At 44.4% G+C, this 23,881-nt stretch overlaps 1 protein-coding gene across 1 annotated transcript in view; it reads right to left on the bottom strand.

Annotated features, from left to right (window-relative positions):
• Positions 1-23,881, bottom strand: part of METTL25 (methyltransferase like 25) — a 326,584-nt gene that overhangs the window by 129,807 nt on the left and 172,896 nt on the right. Inside the window, exons 3-4 of the mRNA XM_088454388.1 lie at positions 14,988-15,161; positions 1,527-1,633 (exon numbers count right to left, since the gene is read on the bottom strand). Coding sequence (XP_088310514.1) covers positions 1,527-1,633; positions 14,988-15,161 — 281 coding nt within the window. The remainder of the gene's footprint in view (positions 1-1,526; positions 1,634-14,987; positions 15,162-23,881) is intronic.

The following is a 23,881-nucleotide window of genomic DNA, read 5'->3' as shown; positions in this document are numbered from 1 at the left end:
TTGTTTTAAGGTGAGGAGGATGGCTGGAAGGGAAAGAAGGGTCCTAAACAGGTGAGATGTGACTTAAGCCTTCAATAATGACGTGGGGATGGAAATACTTCATAAAACTTTGGGGTCTATGTACTATGCCTTGGTTGGAGAAAGTGAACGGAGATAAAGTACCAACCAACCAGCTACTAAACTGTCATTTTCTTAAACACAGCCTGTGACATGGCAGGTAGGAGCTGACTGGTTGGTACTTTGTCTCTGTTCACCTTTATCTCCATCCAAGGCTTAGTAAATAGACCCCATTTTACTAGTGTTGCCGAGGAATGTCAGGGCCACACTGAACAATCTATTTTACATTAATGTTTCACACATGAACCTTTCAATGCTGGTAATTAGTGGACATTTAAGTTGGTAGAAATGATGAATTTCAGAATGGTTATGAGCAAGTTACAGAGTTTACAACGTGGAAAATGACTGTACACAATACACACAGACTAGTGATTCAACAGTAGAATATGCAGTTTTAAAGACAGATAATAGATACATTAAAAAACAAAAAGCTTGTAAGGGAGCAAACTTTTTACAACAAAAATACTTTGGGGCTGAAACACAGTCTACTGTAAATAAATAGGCAAATATGTGCGCAGTCGAACATCGCGAGATGTTCAGCAGTGCATCACACAGGATTGAATCGGCTCCTGAGGACTCTATGGGTCATCTCATTATCAGAAGCCCCTATCAGGCAGCTTACATTTCAAAGATACAGTAAAAAGCCCAATCATGGCTGGCTATTCTAATCAAGACAGTTTAAAAAAAAAAAAAAAACAGTAATTGTTAATAAATAATGTGCCAAAGGGATGGGAAATAGTGAATGCTCTATATATACCAGGGGTGGGGATCCTTTTTTCTGCTGAGGGCCATTTTGATATATATAACTTTATTTGCGGACTTGGTGCAGGCCACGCCCCCTCCGCTTGACATCACATGGGGCAGAGCAACAATTGCCAGTGATTACAGCAATGCCCAGAGCATCCTGAGGATGCTCAGGGGAACTGTAAGGGCAGCTGTGTGACCATCTGAAGCATCCTAAGGACACTCCAGGCGGTACTGCTGCATAGATTCTGGCTGAAGTGTGCCATTCTAGGCACCTTGCTAGCCAGATGAGGCTAGCAGAAAAAAGCTCAGATGGCTAGCAAATGATTCCGAGGGCCTTATATGGCCCCCAGACAGGTGGTTCCCATCCCTGATATATATCCTTAATTTAATTTTTAGAAATAGAAGCCTTGATCAAGGAATCCAGTTGTTACATAAATTACCTTGTATAGCATATGCTGTCACAGTACATAAAATAAACCTCAGACTCTCAGTATTTCAGTTACAGAGTAAACTAAACGTCCATTTATACCAAAACATAACAACAACAAGTGCATTAATAAAGTGGTCTTCAAAATTGTTATTACATTTACATTACTTTGAAAAAGTTTTCTTTAAGAAGATCATTAACCCATTAAATAGCTTTAAAATGTACACACATTTACCTGTTTTACTTTATAAACACTTGCAATGCCTTCTACAAGCTGTGACATAATTACAACTTCATGTGATTTCTTATCATTCATAAACTGGTCAGTTTTTATTTCTTTATCTGTAGGTTAAAAGAACAAATCGTTAGGCAATGTTGCAACCAGGAAAAATATGCAATTATAAATGATTGGTGTATCAATAATGTAGTAGGTGGCCAGACTTTTGTGCTCAGTGATCTACTTTTAAAGCCAAAACCCTTTTGTGATCTACAGAGCCTGGAATAGGGGGCGTGGCATGCAAAAAGGGCGTGACCTCGCAGCAAGGGGTGAGGCGTCTGTCCTGTGGAATTCACACACAGTATCCCCAATTCAAATTACACCACACAGTAGCACAATCTGATTCACATTACACCACATAGTAGTGTCCCTTATGCAATGCCCCCAATAGTGCCCCTTATGCAATGTCCACAGTAGTAATGCCCCTTATGCAGTGCATAAGGGGCATTACCAGGGCTGTAGCTAGGGTAGTGCGGCCGGTGCCATCGCACAGGGCACCACAGGTCAGGGGGCACTGTTTGGGCCTGTAAAATTTCTGTTTATTATCATTCTCACTTGTAGTTTCCTCTTATTTCATCCCCAGCATCTCCTGGCCTCCCCTATCTCTTCCCTGGCCCTTCCCCATGAGGCCATTCCCCTTTTTTGGGTGTATTATGTCCCTTTGAAAAATGAGGGGTCGACAATGCTCTTTCTGGCACAGGGCACCAAAAAGTCTAGTTACGGCTCTGGGCATTACTATGGAGTCAGCACGATAACCGCTTTTGCCGGCTGCAGGGCTCGATAAAGAGAGAGAACCCCTAACATAGGTCTTCTCAATATAATGGACGACTATCACACACAAAAAAACCTGGTGACAGCAATTTAAATTAATCAGTTAACTAATGTTCGTGCACTGTATATTACTTCTACTTTGCTATATAATCATTACATTCAGTCAAAGAGTAACTGCACCAATTTATTTACAGACATATGCATGTAATCTGCAAAGGCCACAATGCGTGTGAGATCATGAATTCCATATTTTCTATTGTGTGCTGCAGTTACCCCAGGCAAGAGGAAACAGACCAAGCATTTTAATTGGGTCTGCCATAGTCATCAATGGCTCCTTTGGTCTCTTGAACTTCTGCTGCAGATTACATGTGTTTAGCACTCAGTGAGCACATGAAGCCACATCTAGATTCAAAACGAAGTTTACGAGCAAGCAATGAACCTTTTAGAAGACCGACAATAAATTGTTTCACATAATGAGAATTCTTATCTTGAAGAATCAGTAATAAGAAATCAAAAAGTCCAGTAAGCAGCAAGCTTCAGAACTCAGAGAGTAGATACAATATATATATAGAATAGTGATCTCCAATTTTACAGATTCTCTAGCGACTAGAGACACTCTTTAGATTATCTAATTTGGCTGCATAAAGTTCAGGAGTTCAAATTACCTAATTTGTGTAACTAATAAAACAGGTAAAACTGAGAAGGCCATGCAGTCGAGTATGTTAGGAGGGAATTAGATCCTCTGGAGGAAATTAAAGGGCGAGACAGCAGACAAGATTCCATAGAGTCACTGCAGTTATAAAAGTGAGCTCTGGAAAAGTCGCACAGCAGCTGAATATCTGGAAATATCTGGCATGTCTCTAATCTTTGAATGTGAGCAGATCGTGACTTTTGATCAACTTATTTTATAAAGGCAGTTTCTTTTGTTCTCAGATGTAAACAAACTCATTACGTAAAACATAGAACATTTTTATTTTTTTTCTAAGATCTGTCCTTGACCCTTCCAAGTTACAAATCATGTGTATTACAGACAATCTGAACACATAACAGCTACAGTTACAAACTACAGTACACTTAATAACAGTATCTGAAGCCCGACCCTTCCCACTTTACACATAACTCACCCACTAAACCAATCTGAAAATGTTTCCACTGGTTGCATGGTTCTGTAGAAGAGAGTCAATTTATGTGTGAGGATTACACATTTGGTTGAGCTAAAATGAGTAATAAACCATATACTTTACTCTCTGACAGTGAAGCAGGCAATGCACGAGTGCTCTAAAACATTGGCTGCTCCATAGCTTTGTTTTATATAATCATAGATTTTGACTTAAAAAATAACAAAATATAACAAAACCTTACATTTAACTATTTTTGTGTATGCACACCTTTACTTCTGGTAAACCCAGATGTATATTTGTCAAAAACATGAAAATCACAAAGAAAAGGCTTTAGCAGAGGAAACTTTAATGTAATTCATGTTCCTAACATTTGACTTCTCATTATTAGAAACTAAGTAGATGCTATAACAATTCACCTCACAGAGTCATCACACTGGTCTCACTGTCACAAACTCAATGTCACTTGCCTGTTCGTGGAAAAATTTTCCATGTGTGGATTTTACTGAATGACCCTAAAAAATCAGTTATGGTAGAACAGGAATAGGTATGATATACCGCGGGCCGCATCAGCGGCAGCCCGACAGGAGCAGAGTTCGAAGCAGCGGAAGCCCGACAGTGCTGGAAATCCTGATCCCGATAAGTATAGACTGACCTAACCCTAACCCTCCTTAGGGGTGCCTAACACTAAGTCCCCCCCGGGAGCCCTAAACCTAACCCTCCCCCCCGCGGCTGTCTGCTCGCGGCATCACTACGATCGTGATGCCGGGCACCGGTCTCCCGGCACTGGGGAAATGCGGGCGTCTACATCTAGACGCCTGGCATTTCACCCATGCCGGGATAAGACAGTCGGGAAGCCGGCTGCCGGTATTTAGGCAGTCGGCTTCCCGGTATAACATACCTTAGCTAACTCCTTTTCTTCGAGGTCCATAGCATCTACCTTAGGGGTATGTAGTGAAATGATCCATTTCACCAAATAGATCTAGCTTTGTTGCTCCCAGCATGCAACGGTCCTCTTTCCTATATACCCCGCCCCCAGTCACAGGCATTCAGTTTGTTAACAAGCCTAACGGCAAGAGACGGAAAGTGGAAAAGATAGTACATCGCACACAAGACACTCCACATACGAAGAGGGAATAAGAGATAAGAAAAAAAACTAAAGAAAAGATCCAAACTGAGGCCAGGTGCGTCAGGGAGGGTGCTCTGTGGACCCTCTGGACATCGAAGAAAAGGAATTATCCAAGGTATGTTATACCATAACTCTGATTTTCTTGTTCAGGGTCCTTAGAATCCACAGAATATACCTTGGGGACGTCCTAAAGCAGTTCCCTTAAGTGTGAGGACACTTCTGTGCAGAGAGGAGAATCCGACGCCCCAAAAAAGCATTCAAGGAGGCAAACTTATCAAATGCATAGAATTTGATAAAAGTATTAACGGAAGACCAAGTGGCTGCCTTGCACATTTGTTCAGCCGAGGCACCATGTTTAACAGCCCACGATGGTCCCACAGACCGAGTAGAATGTGCTGTCACCTTGTTTGGGACAGGGAGACCAGCCTGTGTATAGACCTGAGAAATAGTTGTACGCAGCCAGCGAGTCGAAGTTTATTTGCTGGCCCACCTTTGTGAAATCCATAAATCTGATTTCCTGATGGAGCTGGTACGATCCACGTAGATACGAAGAGCTCGAACCACATCTAAAGAAGCTTCACCTGTAGACTGAAAGGCCGGAACTACAATATCGTCATTCATATGGAAACGGGAAACCACCTTTGGAAGGTAACCCGGCTTAGTATGAAAGACAGCTCAATTATGATGGAAAATCAAATATGGAGAGCGACATGACAGGACTGCCAAGTCAGAAACTCTACGAGCCGAGGCGATAGCGAGGAGAAAAAGTACCTTTGCTATCAACCATCTAAAGTCCACCGTATCCAATGGTTCAAAGGGAGCCATCTGCAACGCCCTGAGAACCAAAGTCAAATCCCATGGAGCCACCGGAGGGACAAATGGAGGTTGTAGCCGGAGAACCCCCTGCAAGAATGTTCTAACATCCGGCAGAGGGGCAATCCTGTATTGAAACAAAACTGATAAAGCAGAAATCTGAACTCTGAACTCTAAAGGTAGCCAGGCGAAGACCCAAGTCTAATCCTGCCTGAAGAAAAAAAAAAAGTTTTCTTGCAGCCTTGAAAATCTTAGGGTCATTTTCTGTGAGCAAACCAAAGAAAAAATGAATGCCAAATACTGTGATAGATGCGGGCGGAAGCAGGCTACCTTGCCCTCAGCGTTGTCTGAATCACAGAGGCCGTAAAACCTTTGGCCTTGAGGACGGCAGACTCAACAGCCATGCCGTCAAAGCCAGGCGAGGTAAATCCTGATATAGGCAGGGACCCTGCACTAGCAGACCCGGCTACAGATGCAGTGGAAGTGGACTGTCTATGGATAGACAAGTCAAGTCGGAGAACCAATGCCTCCTGGGTCAGGCAGGGGCTTAGTATTATCCTGCCGCCTTTCTGCTTGAACTTTGATGACCCTTGGAAGGAGGGAAACAGGTATGCCAACCTGAAATACCATCTCACCACCAGAGCATCCATGAAGGCAGCTGAGGGGTACCTTGTTCTGGACCCGTACCTGGGGACTGTGATTGTGACGTGACGCCATTAGGTCCACGTCTGGTAATCCCCACTTTTCCATCAGGATTTGAAAGACCTCTGGATGAATAGCCCATTCTCCGGCGTGTATGTCCTGGTGACTTAGGAAGTCCGCTTCCCAGTTGAGAACACTTGGGATGAATATTGCAGAGATTGCTGGAAGATGACATTCTGTCCACAGCAGAATTTCTGCCACCTCCCTCATGGTCACCAGACTTCGGGTGCCTCTTTGATAATTGATGTAGGCCACTGCTGCCCTGTAGGAGGGTCCTGCGCCAGTATGAGCGCTCTGCGCACCACACAAAGCTCCAATACATTTATTGGTAGGTGACTTTCCTGCATCAGCCACCTTCCCTGGAAGGTGTGGTGACATGTCACCGCTCCCCATCCTCGCAGACTTGCGCCTGTGGTGAGAAGTACCCAATCCGGTACCCATAACGAACGACCCTTGTTTAAATGAGTCATCTCCAGTCATCAGGCGAGGGAAAGCCGAACCTCTGGCGAGATGCAAAGCATCTGGGATTTTATCCGATGATGCTGTCCATCCCAATGCACCAGGATCCAATTCTGCAGGGACCTGGAATGGAACTAGGCATAAGCCACCATGTCTAATGTGGATACCATGGAGCCCAGCACCTGCATTGCCAAGTGTACCGACACACTCTGCTTGCAGAGAAGACTGCACACCTGAGATTGTAGTGCCACAAACTTGTCTTCTGGTAGAAGAATCCTCTGTTCCAGAGAGCCCAGCCGCGCCCCCAAGTGCACCATCTGCTGGGTTAAAGAAAGAGGACTTTTTCCAATTTATTATCCAGCTGTGCTCTTGTAGGCAGACAATGGTCAACTGGAGATGACATGGTAACATCTCATGAAATTGTGCTAATATCAGGAGGTTGTCCAAATATGGCAGTATCCTGAGTCTTTGTCGCCTGAGATGAGCAGTCATGACTGCCATTATTTTTTAAGTACCCAAGGAGCTGTGGCCAGCCGAAGGGTAAAGCCTGAAATTGGTAACGTTGCTGATCTACCGCCAATCTCAGAATGTTTTGGTGAGATCGAGCAATCTGCACGTGCAGATACTTATCCTGGATATCAAGGGAGACCATGAAATCCCCAGGCTCCATCGCCAGCATAATTGACGGTAGGTTTTTCATATGGAACTTTGGCACATGGATGAACCTGTTGAGACTCTTCATATTCAGGATAGGACGATGTGACCCAGTTTTTTTTTAATCAAAAATAAATTTGAAAAACCCTTTCCCTGTTGTGGGACAGGGACTATGACCCCTGACTTCGAGAAGGCCCCAATAGACTCCTGGTAGGCCGAAGCCCTGACCGGGACTAAAGGAAGGTTTGTATCCACAAACTTCTGAGGGGGATGCCTCAGGAATGTGATGGTATAACCTTGAGAAACCAGCTCTAAAACCCAGGCATCCGTAGATGTCTGATACCACGCCTGGGAGAACTGTAAGAGTTGGCCACCAACCCTGAGACCCCCCAGGGGGAGGCCCGCCCCATCAGACAGTCGACTTACTATCTGGCTTGGAGGCAGGACGTTTGCTTGACCAAGATTTCTTCAGCTGATGTGTCCTGTGGGCCTGACTCTGTCTAGAGGAGGACTGACCCTTCGCCCTACTCTGTGGGCGACAGAACCAAGCTGCCGACTGCCTAAATTTAGGGGTAGTTGCGGATGGCGGTGTTGCCAGAGAAGTCATTATGTCATCCAGCTCCGGTCTAAACAGTACCTTCCCAGCAAAAGGCAAAGATTCAAGAGACTTCTTGGATCCTGCATCCGCCTTCCAGGTTTTTAGCCAAAGGGATCTTCAGACTGCAACCGAAGTTGCCGATACCCTAGAAGCGAAAATACCTGCGTCAATGACTACTTCCCCCATATACACAGCTGCTTCTCGCATCTGATAGCGCAAAGACTGCTGTTCTCTGATAGCATCAGGTATAGTTCCCACCAGAGCGGTCACCCATTGCTCCATAGATTTCGCTACCCAGGCTACAGTCATAGCTGGTCTGGTAATAACGCCAGATAATGAAAACATTGATTTCAAATGATTGTCAAGTTTCTAATCTGTAACCTCTTTTAAAGAGGAAGCTGCAGGAATGGGTAACGTAGCGCTACTAATCAACCTCGGGACATGAGCGTCTATTGTTGGGGGAACTTCCCATTTGTTACACTCCCCTAGTGCAAATGGGTACAGAGAGGTTTATATTCCTTGTAGCATGAAAATGCTTCCCAGGAGTACTCCATGCCTCAGACATAAGATTCGTCATCTGTTCAGACTGAGGAAAATAGTCCTTAGCCGCCTTGTAATGCCTAAAGACCACTTTGGTTGTCGGTGGGGCCTCCTCTTCCCTCTATACTGAGGACAGATCTAACCACTCTCACTAGAGAGGGGACATCCACCAGAGACTGATTGTCTTCTATTGAGTAAGACCCAGAACTGAGTCAGGATCTGAAGAGGAGTCCAGGTCATCATAAGGCAACTGATAGGAACCTCTCTTATGCCCCTGCTTTGCCTCCACCTGTCTATCTGGATGCTGAGGAGCTATAGACGGCAGCGTACTCTGACTAGAGTGAGCAGTACAATTAACCCAACAGGAATTCATAGGGGACATGTACATAGAAAGATGGAACTGCTGTGAATACCCCATAGCATGGGGAAATACCGCAGCTGGAGCCCACGCTTCTGTGACTTTGTACACTAAGTGCGACAAAACCTGATACCACCTGGGTGGTTCTAGCGCTTGAGCTCTAGATGTACTGGCTTGAACAGGTAGCTGTTTACAACAGATGCTACACAAACCATACAGGTTAACATCCTGCTCAAATAGGCCTGCCAAACAAGACACACATGATCTGAGTACTGGCATATCATACCTTCTCACCTACATCTACACCTTTAGACATGACAAATGTATAAATGGTATAAATGGTATAAGGCAGGGGTCCTCAAACTTTTTAAACAGGGGGCCAGTTCTCTGTCCCTCAGACCGTTGGAGGGCCGGACTATAGTAAAAACAAAAACTATGAACAAATTCCTATGCAAACTGCATATATCTTATTTTGAAGTGAAGAAACAAAACGGGAACAAATACAATATTTAAAATGAAGTAAAGTTAAATCAACAAATTTACCAGTATTTCAATGGGAACTATGGGCCTGCTTTTGGCTAATGAGATGGTCAGTGTCTGGTTCCATATTTGTCACTGCTAGTCGTAACAAGTGATACAAGTGTGCATCCGTTAGTCTTGATCTGGTTGGAGATTTCAAATGTTTCATTCTAGAAAAAGTCTGTTCACAGACATAAGTGCTGCCAAAGATGGTTGCCATTTTGAGTGCATGGTTCCTGAGATGAGGATATGTCTCAGAGGGGAGAGATGCATAGAAATATCAAATTGAATATCCTACACTCAATTTTTCTTTTTCTTGACATCATTGTTTCCTAGGGATTCCAAATTGCTATTAATAAAATACATATATATATATATATATATATATATATATATATATACACACACACACACACACAACGCTACAAAAACAATACACCAGCAATAACTTTGCCCACACAGAGACATACAGACTGCAATGCTCATCATTGCAGTCTGATTGGTGAAACTCCGCTTTTACCTCAGGCTCACACTGAGGTAATAATGCTCCCAACTTCCTCCAAGCTGCCTCTGCGCTGTGATGCCTCCGTTTCCCGCACTCTCTCTCCCGCTCTTCGCGCTCCCGCTTCCAACCTTCACTGCCCACAAGTCACCGCTCAGGCGGCCCTCCCAAATGCCCTGGCTTCCTCTGAATCCTGGGAGATGAGAGTTGTAGTCCGGCTGCGCTGTTCGGTTCCTCTCTCCGCCTGAAGCTAGATTGCAGCCAACAATTCTCATGATCCAGCGCTTCAGCCGGCAAGCCAATCGGCGGCGGCCGCCGCCCCCTCTCCCTCTTCCACCAATGACCGTCCGTCTCATGTAAAAAAAGACAGACAGGCAGCGGCGGCATAAACACCCGGAGGGCCATATAAATGTCCTCAGCGGGCCGCATGTGGCCCGCGGGCCGTAGTTTGAGGACCCCTGGTATAAGGTGTACAGCGTAAATGCAATGTTCCTATCAATGAAACCCCCTACACCTTTCAGAGGGATGAGGAGAAACATAGTGACAGGTACAACCGACAGTTTGAAACAAAAAAGCAGTACAATACAGCAGATAGTATTAAAATCACATACAATGCATAAATACGCACAATTGCTATTGCAAATGGTACTCTTAATCAACTAACCAGCCCCGTAGGGGTAATGGTAGGATATAGAGTGTATATACCAGGCCCAAGGGAGATGTATACAGGGAGACCGACCAAGCTCTGAGACCAACAGCTACACAGCAGTACACACACAAACGTGATCTGCGAGCGTCTCATATAGCAAACCAGATGCTAAACTCCGCCCGAGACGTTGTGTCTGGTTTGGGGGAGCGCCTCATCTCCCCTAAGCTGCGATTTTGATGGCACAGCTATGCTTGTCTCATAGTAGTAGACGCTTACTAGTGCGCTCTAGTGTGTCTACTACCCATCCCCGGCGACAAATGGTAAGGACTTGGCCGCCTTAGTGAGGACATGTCACACGAGGCCTTCACCCGCAGCTGCACCAATGCGTCTCCTACACCGGATGCTAGGACTGCCCATGCACCTGTCATCTCGGTGCCAAACCTGCAGTACGCACCTCAGCACAGGCACTAGCTAAGCCATTACTGTTTCTTATACCTGAGTTTAAATAATGGTAAATCAATCCCCCACAAAAGAATGAATATTCATATTAAATATCAAACCAGAAAGATGATTAGAGTCGCTTTAAATTATACTCATGGGCGTAGGGAGGGTGGTTCCAGCGGAGCTCGTGCTCCAGATGCCAAAAATGTCAGAGGGCACTGTGCCCGCTATCTTAAGTCTGGTAGCTGTCTAATCATTGACAGCCTGCCGGGCGCCGGCTCCAGGGACGCACGCTTCCGTGTTTTGCTGCGTCATGACGTTGCACGCACGGAGAGAGGAGCCAGGAAGCACCAGCTGCCCAGGAGGAAAAATAAGACTAGCACTATAAATTGTTGTGGACAGTACAGTTAGATAATTTACATGGTCCTGCTACAATCACTGAAACATAATACACTAAGTGGCTGACTGGGGTAATAATGGGTAATATAGGAGATGGGGCCTGCTACAGCCAGTTATGGGAGTGGCTGGAGGCCTGTCTGAGACACTATGGGGGTGATTCAATTCTTGTATCGAGCACCTTAGCTAATGGACACTCGACGGAGCAATTCAATTGTTGTTCCAATCGGGCAACAGTGCACGCCCGACCGCACATGGTTTAGCAGCGCAAAGAGGCTGAACCAGTCTAAAATACTGCCCAAACTCCCGACTTCTGCTTGCCAACTTAGGAGGCTGTCTGCCCGTGGCTATGTGTGCCCGAACAGAACAACAATTGAATTGCTCAGTTGGGCATCCATTAGTTAGGCATCTGATAAATTAATTGAATCACCCACTAATGGTGCATACACAGGGCCAGATTTTCTTAAAGATATGAACGATGATTGTAAAAATCGTACAATCGTTCAACGATGCACGTGCCCGCATGTCAGGTAACGATTTCTGAAATCGACTGTTTGCAGTCAGATTTTGAAAATGTCATTAATTTAAATAGAGTAAAAATCGTTCATGAAATCGTTAATGTTCATCGTTATGGTTGATCTAGCAAATCTGACTGTGTGTATGCACCATAACAGTATAATTGTTGTGGACTTTATATAAAATGGTTATATAATTTATAGGGTCCTGCTAAATCAATTAGGGGGGTGGGACACAGATCTATATTGCAGTCAGTGAGTGAGGGGTGTAATGGTGTATTACAGTGGATGGGGGCCTGCTACAATCAGTGAGGGGGGACATTAATATAATATAGTTAGTGAATAAGTAATAATGGGAATTAGAATGGAATCTAGCCAATTTAAAATCCCCTCCCTTTCAAATGCAACATGACCCCACATGTTGGCCACACTCCCAAGTCAGTACAGGGGAGGTGGTACCTTTCCACCCACTGATGGAGCTTTTTTTTATTATTTTTGATGCGCATATTTACACCAGTCTGCCACCATTTCCAAGAGCTAATGACTCTCCTAAAGCAGTCTGCTGTATGTTTTCAGTATAAAATCCCACTTTATAGCCCAAAAATTCCCCTTCTTGCCATGGCCTGGATAGCTGGACCACAGACCCACACCTCCACCCTAAATGAGCTAAATCTAATTATTAGCTATGAAGACAAACACTTTGGTAATGCAGTAACTCTGGATGGACATACAAGACAGCAATAGATCTACTCATTACATAGAGCAGTTTGTAGTTAACGGTATAGTAAAGATGCAGTTGGATGCCACCCCATGTATTACTGCAGGTAGACTATACCAAGTGGTACTTAATCTTATTTCTTTTTTTCATGTTAAAAGGTATTTTTCATTGCACAAGAAAGAAATTTAGATTTTTTTTTTCTAACAAAAGAAAATCATTAATGCCTACAATAAATATACAGTACACAATCTGATCACTCTTCCCCCTTCAAGGGAAGAGGTTATTATTGTATACATTACTACTGCCCTCTTACAGTGGAGTCATTACAGGTGGTGACACTAGGGACATCTCGTGCACCCAAAACACTAGTGGGTGTGGCCATACCCCCTGATGTGTGCCGATTTATGTGCAGTCTGGGGGCTTTGCGCAGTGCTCCAGGAGCTGCTGGGCAGCACCTATTCTCTCCCAACACAGTGAATGAAGCATGCATCACCGCTGCAGCACTTCTCGGTGACACCAAAATAGCAAAGCACCTCTGCTCTTTTGGTATAACCATCTCAGCTGGTGTCACCCGGTGCGGCCTGTACCCCCCCTAGTGATGCCACTGTCTTTTAAATCCAAAACCGAAGGAATATCAATGCAATTTGACTGGGATTTCAAACCCGCCAATAAAAAAAAAATTCAACCTAAGGGTCACTTCTCCACGTCTCTGTACTTTAGACGCCGATAATATATAGTGACCATGTTAATATCTTTAGCAGTTTATATATTGATAAAACTTCATTAAAAGAGAATGAGCACTTGGAGCAGTGGCACATGTAAATAATCAGTTAACATTCGTTACATTTGAAATAATGTTTATAGTCTTGACCGGGCATAACACTCCCGGTCAAAAGGAATCGGGGAGGGATGTTTAGGGACAGTTGGTACTCTGTGCTCAGCACTGACACCAGAACCATACTGCTCTTCAACACTGCACCCGTCTTTCACAAAAAAAAAATCTTTAAAGACTTTAGACGCTGTTGAGCCCCTTCATCTCACGCATATCCTTCACAACATCCAGCCTTCATGACACAGATGATCTCTGTTTACTTTCTACCTAACAGGTTATTTGTGCCTCTACCTCTGGCACATCCTCCTTTCCCTCCCACTACCTGTTGGTGTCCCACAAGGCTCTATTGTCAGGCCACTGTTTTTCTCACTGTATACATCTTCTCTTGGATAATTAATTTGCTCATTTGGCCTCTCTATGCAGATGACACAATGTTACCATTTCTCCCTTACCTCTCCACTAATACAATTTTGTGTAACCAATACTCTCACACTTGACTCTACCCTCTGCTTTATTCCAGACATCTAGATGCGCTTACTTTCTTGCATTCTCAACCTTAGTAAAATTGCCAAAATAAGCTATTTTTTTACCAAAGAGGCTACCAAAACTATTACCCACATTCTCTTCATCTAGTGCTTGACTATTTCTGGCATTCCCCTCATTTATTTCTGCTTCAACATATCAAATACCACAGCAAGTTGATTTAAAGACTTTGCCGCTCCACACCAGCGGCAGCATTTTGAAAATTACTACACTTGCTTCATGGGTCCTTCAGAACCCAATTCAAATTGCTGACTCTGAAGGCCTATGCGACCGGTGCCACCGTACAGAGCAGAGAACTGTGTGGGAGACACCGTTGCCTCCCCATGACCTTTGCTTTTGGCTAGCCGTTCCACTCTGCTAGCCAGAAGCAAGGGCCATAGGGCAGCGAGTAACACAGTAAGTTGAGCAGGTTGGAGGCTACAGGCATACACCCCTTCTTCTAGGTGCTCGATGCACTGTCAAACTTCCAGGCACTGGCAATCCCAGCCCCCTATGTGCTTCATCATGATTTCATTTGCAATGAGAGCGGGGCCGACACAGGGTCAAAGCTGGATTAAGGCTTTGGAGGGCCCGGGGCAATTAAGACTGGGTGAACCCTATAAAGAGCAAAATTTGGGACGCAGGAATCTGGTTCTCATGCACTAGTCTTCGGTGTGTACATGAAAAGGGAGCGTGAACACACATCACGTCCTCAATTCACGTCACCCAGGGTGCGTGCATATTGCTTCTCCAGCTGCTCAGCGGTCGCCTACCTTGCGCGCACAGCAGGTGAGCGTTTGCTCCCAGCAAAGGGTGGGTGGACAGTACAGTACAGTCCCACCCAATAAATTATCTGTTATCAGGTGCTAAAACAAAACTTGGGAAAAGTTCCCGGACCTGTGTATTAACCCACTGTTTGCACCCGATAACAGGCTAATTAACGCATATATCTTTTAAGGTCTGCTCAGACACAAAAATAAATACGCGTTTAGTGCAGTGCTGCGGGCTGACTTTGGAGCAAATTGAATAGCACTGGGTGATCAATTAGCCCAAGGTAAATTACTGCAGCTAATTGGATTCCCCCAGATGTGTTAAACTAAATTGGTTCATTTATTAAAATATACAAGAACAGACTACACACAGCTCCTATTTTTATTTACGGTACCAAGGAATAAACACTCACCAAGCTTCTCTTCTCTCCTAGGAGCAAAAACTTTAAACAGTTCACCAATGGAGGTACATAATCCCAAAGACATTAGGGAATGGTACTGGGCAGCATCCACAAATGTTTCTAGATCCACCAGGAGCTTGTTTGCAGAAGAAAATATTCTAAATATGTCAGGAGATTCTGAGGAATCTGAAAAACAAAGGGATAATTAGGCAAAACTTGTATCTAATACATCAGAGATCTAAAGCTGTGTACACTCTACGATATACGATTTTCCACGAGGGTTCACAACACCCATCGTATAGTGTGTACCCTGATAACCACCCAATTCATTGTACGATGAATAGGGTGGTTGAAATTTGAGATGGGACGAACAATGCGGAACAGTCACACTAAACATATAACAAAATACTGCACCGTCACACAGCGGATCGTGCAATGTACGGTATAAATCGTTACAATGCATTGCCGAATAGCTGGGTCTCACTGTTGTTTAGGTGTGTACTCAGCTTAAGGACTTTTGGCGCACTGGCTAAGGATATACTGCAAATTATGTCCATGCTGACGTTATGGGCCTGGCAGTTACTTACACTTTTTTGCTTTACTCCCACATCACAAACAGGCCCTATTGCAGGTGACATGCAACGTCTATCCAACCCACGCCAAAGAATGTGCTAAATTGTGAAATGAACAGTAAGGAAGTAGGATCTAAAGTCATTAACATTAAAATTCCTAAACAACTGAGAAAACTATCCATGCCTCTGCTCACACAAACCTATACATTCACGTAAACAAGGTACCCAAAAAATATAACTTTCAGCACGTCATTCTTTTCAAATTTACCCATCTTAAAATAAAACTGATTTATCTCCTAAATAAATATTTTTGTTAATAGCATTCAATGGCAAAATATTCAAGACGGGATGTATTAACTGGGAAAATGCGGTAAAATCGCATGTCCCATAGAAACAAAGCACCGGAATGCATTGTCCAGGTAGGTAACGCCACCTTCAGAATCCTATAGGCTTCTTATTGGGATGCTCCCCCCTTGGGAGGGATCCGATTGGATCTCTCCCATCATCCCCCACTGGCCCACATCCTTCTGGAAGTCCCTCTGTCTGGAGCCATCACAAAGGACAGCTCTTATTGGGAGAGTTGCCCTTTGCAATACTCTAGGTACATACCGCAGTAAAGAACCGCAGTATGTATCCGAAGACAGACAAGATGTACCGCATCGCGGATGTGATGCGTAGTACATCCCACCTCAATGTTTAAGCGGTTTTCCAAGATTAAATAGAAACACTACATGGTCTAGTATTTTATTCTATTCTAGAATTATCATCACTTAGAAAATAAGACAATGGAGATCTACCTGTTCACAGAGCGAAGAGTATAGTTGCCGTCAGTCGCAAAGTTAAATTGGTGTGTTTCTCTTGAGTCATTGAAATGTACATTTAGTGAGCGCGCGCTCGTGTTTGGCGCTTGTCATTACATGATCCATTTAGTAACAATTTGATAAATTAACAATATATTTTACAAATTAAGGGGCCCATTTATCAATTTATTTTATCACACGCAATGAGTTTTTAAAAAAATATGATAAATGGTGCTCAAGCCATTCAGCTCCGAATTGTCATTTCATTTTTTAAACAGATGACAGGAGCTGATTGGCTGGAGCAGCATTATCATACGCAAAAAGTTTTATCACTCGTTGCATAAGATAAAACTCGTTGAGAAAAGGGCCCCTATATTATCAAATTGTAATAGACTTGTATAAGATCAATTGGGATAAAACTGTCAGAGGATGCAGTTGTTAGGTCTACAGTAACAGTGACCACATTATTGACGGTTATGATGTCAACATTGCCAGAATGTCAATATGCGAAAAGTCAACACTGTCAGAATGTCAACATTAGTGTTAGGCTGCAGAAGAGCAGTTAGGGTTAGGCTGCAGGAGATGTGTGGGAGAGTTGGGCATTAGAGGCAGGGTTAGGGGTAGCTATAGGGCCAGTGCACTCGCTAGAACGTCTCATCGTCAGATGACCCCACCTGGAACTGGAGTCACATGACCACCAGGACCCAGAAGATGCAGCTGCAGCTGTCTGGAGCAGGTAAGTAACCGCTGGGCCACCAGGTCAACATTCTATCTTGTCGACATTTAGTCATTGTCTACATGACGACTATCTACATGGTCATACCACACCCTCTACTTAGAGATAATGTGCTCTACTTCAGGTCACATAAAAAATCCCTATAATATAGCATGTTGCCCATTTTATCTTGTTTGCTATGGAAATGGGTTCAGTCACCATTCATTTCTGCTACCTAAGAAAGGGAATATATTAAAGATTTTCCTGCTTTATGCATTACTGCCCAACTGTTTTGCTGCCAACTACATATTATTGGGATTAGGTTCATGTTATGCTGCAGGGAAACGTCCTGACTTTATGGTTTGCCTTTGAGTGAGTAGTATGAAATTTAATGAGCTGGCTGTGAAAAGGTCTCAAACCACATAGATAGATCATTTGGAGTTTCAGTGCATCGCATCTTACAGAAAGTGTTATTCCTACATTTATGTTTGGCCATACATATACCTATTTTGGATCCAAGGCACATTTTAATACCTGGCTGAGATTAAATGTAAACTTTAAATTTATTGGCTGCCCTGGCTCTATTACAGCACAATGAATTTACAAGGAGGATTCTGCACAAGATGCTGATAAACTGCCAACAAATGGGAGAAAAAACATAGGTGTAAGCTTTCTCTTTAAAAATAGCATTGCTTTATGAAAAGACTTCAGGCAGCGATAGCCACTGGGATATACATAACACATTGTTACACAACTATCAAATTATTCTTTAAATGCAGACTTCATCATTTCACTACTTTAGGGACCACAACACCAGATACAAGACATTTTAGCACTTTCTAGCTTGTACATGTATATGAATGTTCAACCATGAAAAGCTTATATTCCTCTGTATACACAGACTTATTTGACAACATGTATCAGTTGTTCAGAATTTAGAGTACCTGTCACAGGGGATTTAACATGGCAAAGGGATTGTACATATACACAAAATGTCTGTGCTTTGTTTTTTTTCTTTTGAGTTTCACTTTCCTTAAAGTGCTAAGGGGTCTATGTACTAAGCAGTGTTAGGAGACAGAGTGAAAAGTGGTAAGAAAGTGATAAGGTGCCAGCCTATCAGCTCCCAACTGCCATCTCACAGGCTGTGTTTGAAAAATGACAGTTGGGAGCTGATTGGCTGGCACCTTATCACTGACATCACTTTTCACTCTGTCTCATAACACTGCTTAGTAAATAGACCCCTAAGTCTGCAAAATGAAAATGCATGAACACGAGCTATATACATGTTTAGACACACATTTAATGTGTTTCCATGTGCTGTTGTACTTTTACCAACACAAACTATAGTACTAGGCACTGCACTAACACAAGAGAATTATAGTGCACAGACTCTTACTTCTTTTTTTATGTGCTTTTCATGTATTAGAATAAAAGCGGATTTGTGAACAAGCCCTAATGCTGGGTACACATTAGACAACCAGCAAACTATGCAATGTTTGTCCAGATTTCCCTTAAACTCCTGGACAAATGATATAGTGCATACACACTGTGCAATTTTACAAACGACTAAATGATATATTGTGCGTCATTCGCTCATGTCATCATTAATTATAATGTAATAATTAATGTTAACATATCGCCTGGTCGTCCGGTAGAGCCTACCCACTGCACAATTTGCTGTAGCGTTCACCGACTACTATTTCCATCCTCAAGCTGTGAGCCAGCGCTGTGAGCCGATGCAGGTAACTGGATTCCTGATGGCCTATAACGTTTAATTCAGCGCTGTCAGTTGGTGCTGCAATCAACGCTGATATTAGAGAAGACATACGGAGGTGTCCGGTGTTTGCGACACAGATTGGAGACTCCTTACTCTGAAGCACCTCACCTCGAACAACTACTATTGCTGACCAACAGGCCAGCTATCCAGGATGTAATGGTTATATTCACACTGCTACTAGAATTAAGCATTTATTCCAGCTAAATTACAAGTTCATTGGCAATACAAGTGGATCAGAGACAATTTAAGATGAAGGTCCCTTTGCTAACTGGACTCCCTTGTGCACTTTACATGGACTTGCTGGTAATTACCATCTGTGCGATAGGCACTATTTCATAATAGCGGGTTTTGTACTGTGATTGTTTCAATATATAGAGACAGTACAGTGGAAACTTTATATACATGTTACTTTTTTTTTAAAACAAATTGTATCAATACATTGCACGCAAGTCTCATTCCTGTAACAATTCATTCAATATTGCAATCAGCGCAGTGTATCTATATGTCATTTGTTTAGTGAATTCCTAGGAAACCACATTTTAGGGGTTTTCACATATCCCGCCCTCACAGCTGTAGGGTTAATATTGATTCAGCGCCATCAGGATTTTTTTTACTTACTTTCTGTCACTTTGGTTTTATGTATCAATCCTCTCAAAATATAATCATTAACTCGACTATAAAAAAAATTAAAAATGAAAAATATCTGCATGATTGTATAGGTTCAGCCAGAATATTGCATCTGATAAATGGAAGCTGTGACAAGAGGAAGGAATCAAAAGATCCCCCTCTAGGCAGCTTTTGGGATGGGAAGGTTTTAGGTTGCACCACACACTGCCAGTAGCAATAGCAGTATGTGCCCATTTACACTGTCACAGGCTGCACATGTGTGCAGGAGGAGAGGAATGGAACAGACTGAGCCAGTTTCCTCCCTGACCCCACAGAGTCCCAGCAGAGATAAGTAGTATCCACTCTTCTCCCCTGCAGATTCCTGATAATATTGACCTGTTTTTTTTTTCTTATATTTTTTAAATTGCGACGGCTGCTGACTGCCCAATTTGTTGACCTTGCATGTTAGGTAGATGAGACAGCAACTACTACCTTACACTGATCAGCTATAACATTAAAACCACTTGCCTAACATTGTGTAGGTCTCCCTTGAGCTACCTAAACAGCTGACACATCGAGGCATGGGCTCCACAAGACCTCCGTAAGTATGCTATGGTATCTAGCAACAAGGCTTTTGCAGAAGATAATTTAAGTCCTGCAACTTGCGTAGTGGGGCTTCCATGTTTTTCCAGCACATCCCATAGATGCCTGAACAGATTGAGATCTGGGGAAATTGGAGGCCAAGTCAACATCTAGAACTCTGTCATGTTCCTCAAATCAATCCTGAACAACTTTTGCAGTATGGCAAGGCACTTTATCCTGCTGAAATAGGCCACTGGCATTAGGGAATACTATTGCCATAAAGTGGTGTACTTGGTCTGCAACAATGTTTAGGTAGGGGGTATGTGTCAAAGTAACATCCACATGAATGCCAGGACCCAAGTTTGTCCTTACCCTGTTGGGCGCCATAAGGAAATTACTGGAGGTTCTTAAAAGGTGTCAAATGGCTGAAAAATTATGTCAAGCAAGGGTTTTTCAGCAAATTAAAGTCTTTCAAGAATTTTAGGGTACATAGTAATTTTTCATTGTTTTTATACACTTTTAGAGCTCAAAGTTCTAGTTGTACTCCCATCAATACAACACCTCCACATGCCTGTCCCACAGAATGTACCCATTATTGGAGGGAATTAAATTAGCATTGGGGGGATGTAGCTCCTAGGTTAAGCGCCCAGAGCCATTAATTTCACTGCATCACATCCGACACTTGGACTTTACTGTGACTAATGCAACTAGGAAGGGGGGAGGGGGGGGGTTCGTGGGGCTGGAGGTGCACGTGCACCGGGTGCGTCGCTGCACCCGTCGCCGAAGTCCTCCAGCCTGTCTCCAAGCCAGACGCCAGGTGAGGTTTTATTACCAGCGGGCACCCGCCTGCTTCCCTGCAGCGCCACGGTAGCCAGAGACTGGGGTTCTCTCCTGAACTCCAGCTTCCGGCTCTCCCCACGGGCATTATGGGAGACATGTCATGACATCTCTCCCATAGTTCCGAGAAGCAGCAGGGCAGACCGGACGGCGGCGGACTTAGGAGCAGCGTTTAAGGTATTATTGTTTTTTTTGTGTAAGCGGCATTATCATATGGGCAATACTATATGGGCACCACTATAGGGGCATTACTATATGGGCACCACTATAGGGGCATTACTATATGGACACTACTCCAGGGGCATTACTATATGGACACTACTCCAGGGGCATTACTATATGGACACTACTCCAGGGGCATTACTATATGGACACTACTCCAGGGGCATTACTATAGGTGCACTTGTCAAAGCTGGATAATTGGCTGAGACAAGATCAGTTTAAAATTGAAGCGTGCACGACGCCATCTTGCGAATGGCAGCTAGACTCAATTTTAGAAACAAGAATCTGCAAGACACCATTTTGCGACCAGCGTCACTTTAAGTTACAACTCACGAGCTAAGAACAGATGGCAATGTTTTTGATAATCTACCAAGGGCAACTAGAAGAACAGCCTCTTGAGAAAAAGTAAATAGAATAGACAATGCACCAGAAACTGTGAGTGCTTTACATACAAATTGGGAATCCCTGTATGCAGATAAGTATAGTTGTGGCAATTGTAATATAACCCAGGCATTGATCTACACAATTGAATGTGTCTGAATCCTAAACAGGTTTTAGCCCCACACCCAGACAGAATGGCCCCAGCTTCACAGCTGGAGGTAACACATTTGCATTGCAGTCTGAAACTGTGAGTGAGGAATGATGTGTGTGTGTGTGTGTGTGTATGTATGTACATATGTATAATAATATATATATATATATATATATATATATATATATATATATATATATATAGAGAGAGAGAGAGAGAGAGAGAGAGAGAGAGAGATATGGCAAGAACTTACCCTTGTTATCTCTATTTCTACGAAGTCCATAGGGTTCCACAGGATACCTTGGGGTATAGGTGTGACGTCAGTCGCTGGGCACCATAGAGTTAAGCTTTTCAGCCTCCCAGGATGCACTAGGGTCCCCCTCCTCTACCCCGCCCCCGAGACAAGGCACCTCAGTTAGTTATCAAGCCATAGGCCGGAGGAGGAGAAGGAAGAGAGAGAAAAAAGATCTGGACACATACAAGAATCACATTCTCACCAGAGGGAGACTGAAAACCGGTGACCAGAGCAAAGCCCATCTGCAGCACAGGTGCGACAGGGCGGGAGTCCTGTGGAACCCTATGGACTTCGTAGAAATAGAGATAACAAGGGTAAGTTCTTACCATATCTCATATTTTCTACTTCAGGGTCCATAGGGTATCCACAGGATACCTTGGGGATGTCCCAAAGCAGTATCCTTTAAGGGTGGGGACGCTCCTGTGCAGAAAGGAGAATCCGCCGCCCGAAGGAAGCATCCTGAGAGGCGAAGGTGTCAAACCTGTAATACCTCACGAAGGTATGGACAGAGGACCACGTAGCAGCCTTGCAGATCTGAACTGCCGAGGCACCACGTCGAGCTGCCCACGAAGGACCCACAGACCTAGTGGAATGAGCCTTCAGAGAAGAAGGGACTGGTAGGCCTTCATGAAGATAAGCTTCAGAAATAGCCATACGGATCCAGGCTGCCAAAGTTTGCTTTGAAGCAGGCCAACCCTTTTTACGGAAGCCATAGAGGACAAACAAAGCGTCCGACTTCCTAAACGAAGAAGTGCGGTCAACATAAGTCCTTAAGGCCCGCACAACATCCAAAGAGGCCTTACCCACGGAAAGACCCGGTGAGTTATAGGCCGGAACAACGATTTCCTCGTTAACATGAAACTGGGAAACAACTTTGGGAAGAAACTCGGGCCGAGTGCGGAGCACTGCCCTGTTCCCATGAAAAACCAAGAAAGGGGGTCTACAAGAAAGAGCCCCTAACTCAGAAACACGTCTGGCCGAAGCAATGGCCACAAGGAAAACAGTCTTAGCTGTTAGCCATTTAAGATCCACTGAGCCCAGTGGTTCAAACGGCGGTCCTTGGAGAGCCCTCAGGACCACAGCCACATCCCAAGGCGCCACAGGTAGAACAAAGGGTGGTTGAATGCGGAGAACACCTTGCATAAAGGTGCGCACATCCGGGATTGTAGCAATCCTACGGTGAAACCAGACAGACAGGGCCGAAACCTGTACCTTCAAAGAAGCAAGGCGAAGCCCATGATCTAGTCCCGCTTGCAGGAAGGCGAGAATCCGAGACAGACGAAACTCCCGCGGTGCATAACCTCTGGGTCGACACCACTGGAAGAACGTATGCCACACGCGATGGTATATCCTCGCGGAGGACAGTTTCCGAGCTCGCAACATGGTACGCACCACAGAGCTGGAAAACCCCCGGGACCTCAGCATGGCCGTCTCAACAGCCACACCGTCAAAGATAGCCGAGTCAGGTCCAGGTGAAGACAAGGACCCTGAGACAGAAGGTCCGGTCGTAGCGGCAACCGCAGAGCACTGTCCACGGACAGGCCCTGAAGGTCTGAGAACCAGTGCCGTCTGGGCCACGCGGGAGCTATCAACAGGAGCGTCCCTCCTTCCTGTTTGAATTTCCAGATAACCCGTGGAAGAAGGGAGACCGGAGGGAACAGGTATGCGAATCGGAACGTCCACCGGACGGACAGAGCATCCACCAGAGACGCCCCTTCGTCTCTTGTGCAAGAACCGTACACCGGCAACTTGTTGTTGTGCAGGGACGCCATGAGGTCGATTTCTGGAAGACCCCACCTGTCCACCAGTAGTTGAAAAACGTCCGGGTGCAGGGACCATTCCCCCGGATGAACGTCCTGGCGACTTAGAAAGTCCGCCTCCCAATTTAGCACTCCCGGGATGAAGACCGCTGATATGGCCGAGAGATTGCGCTCCGCCCAAACCAGGATCCGAGAGACCTCTACGAGA

This window comes from Taudactylus pleione, unplaced genomic scaffold (genome assembly GCF_031769625.1).
Source record: "Taudactylus pleione unplaced genomic scaffold, aTauple2 ptg000040l, whole genome shotgun sequence".
NCBI classification, from domain to species: domain Eukaryota; kingdom Metazoa; phylum Chordata; class Amphibia; order Anura; family Myobatrachidae; genus Taudactylus; species Taudactylus pleione.
This window is presented reverse-complemented; position numbering and strand designations above follow the sequence as displayed.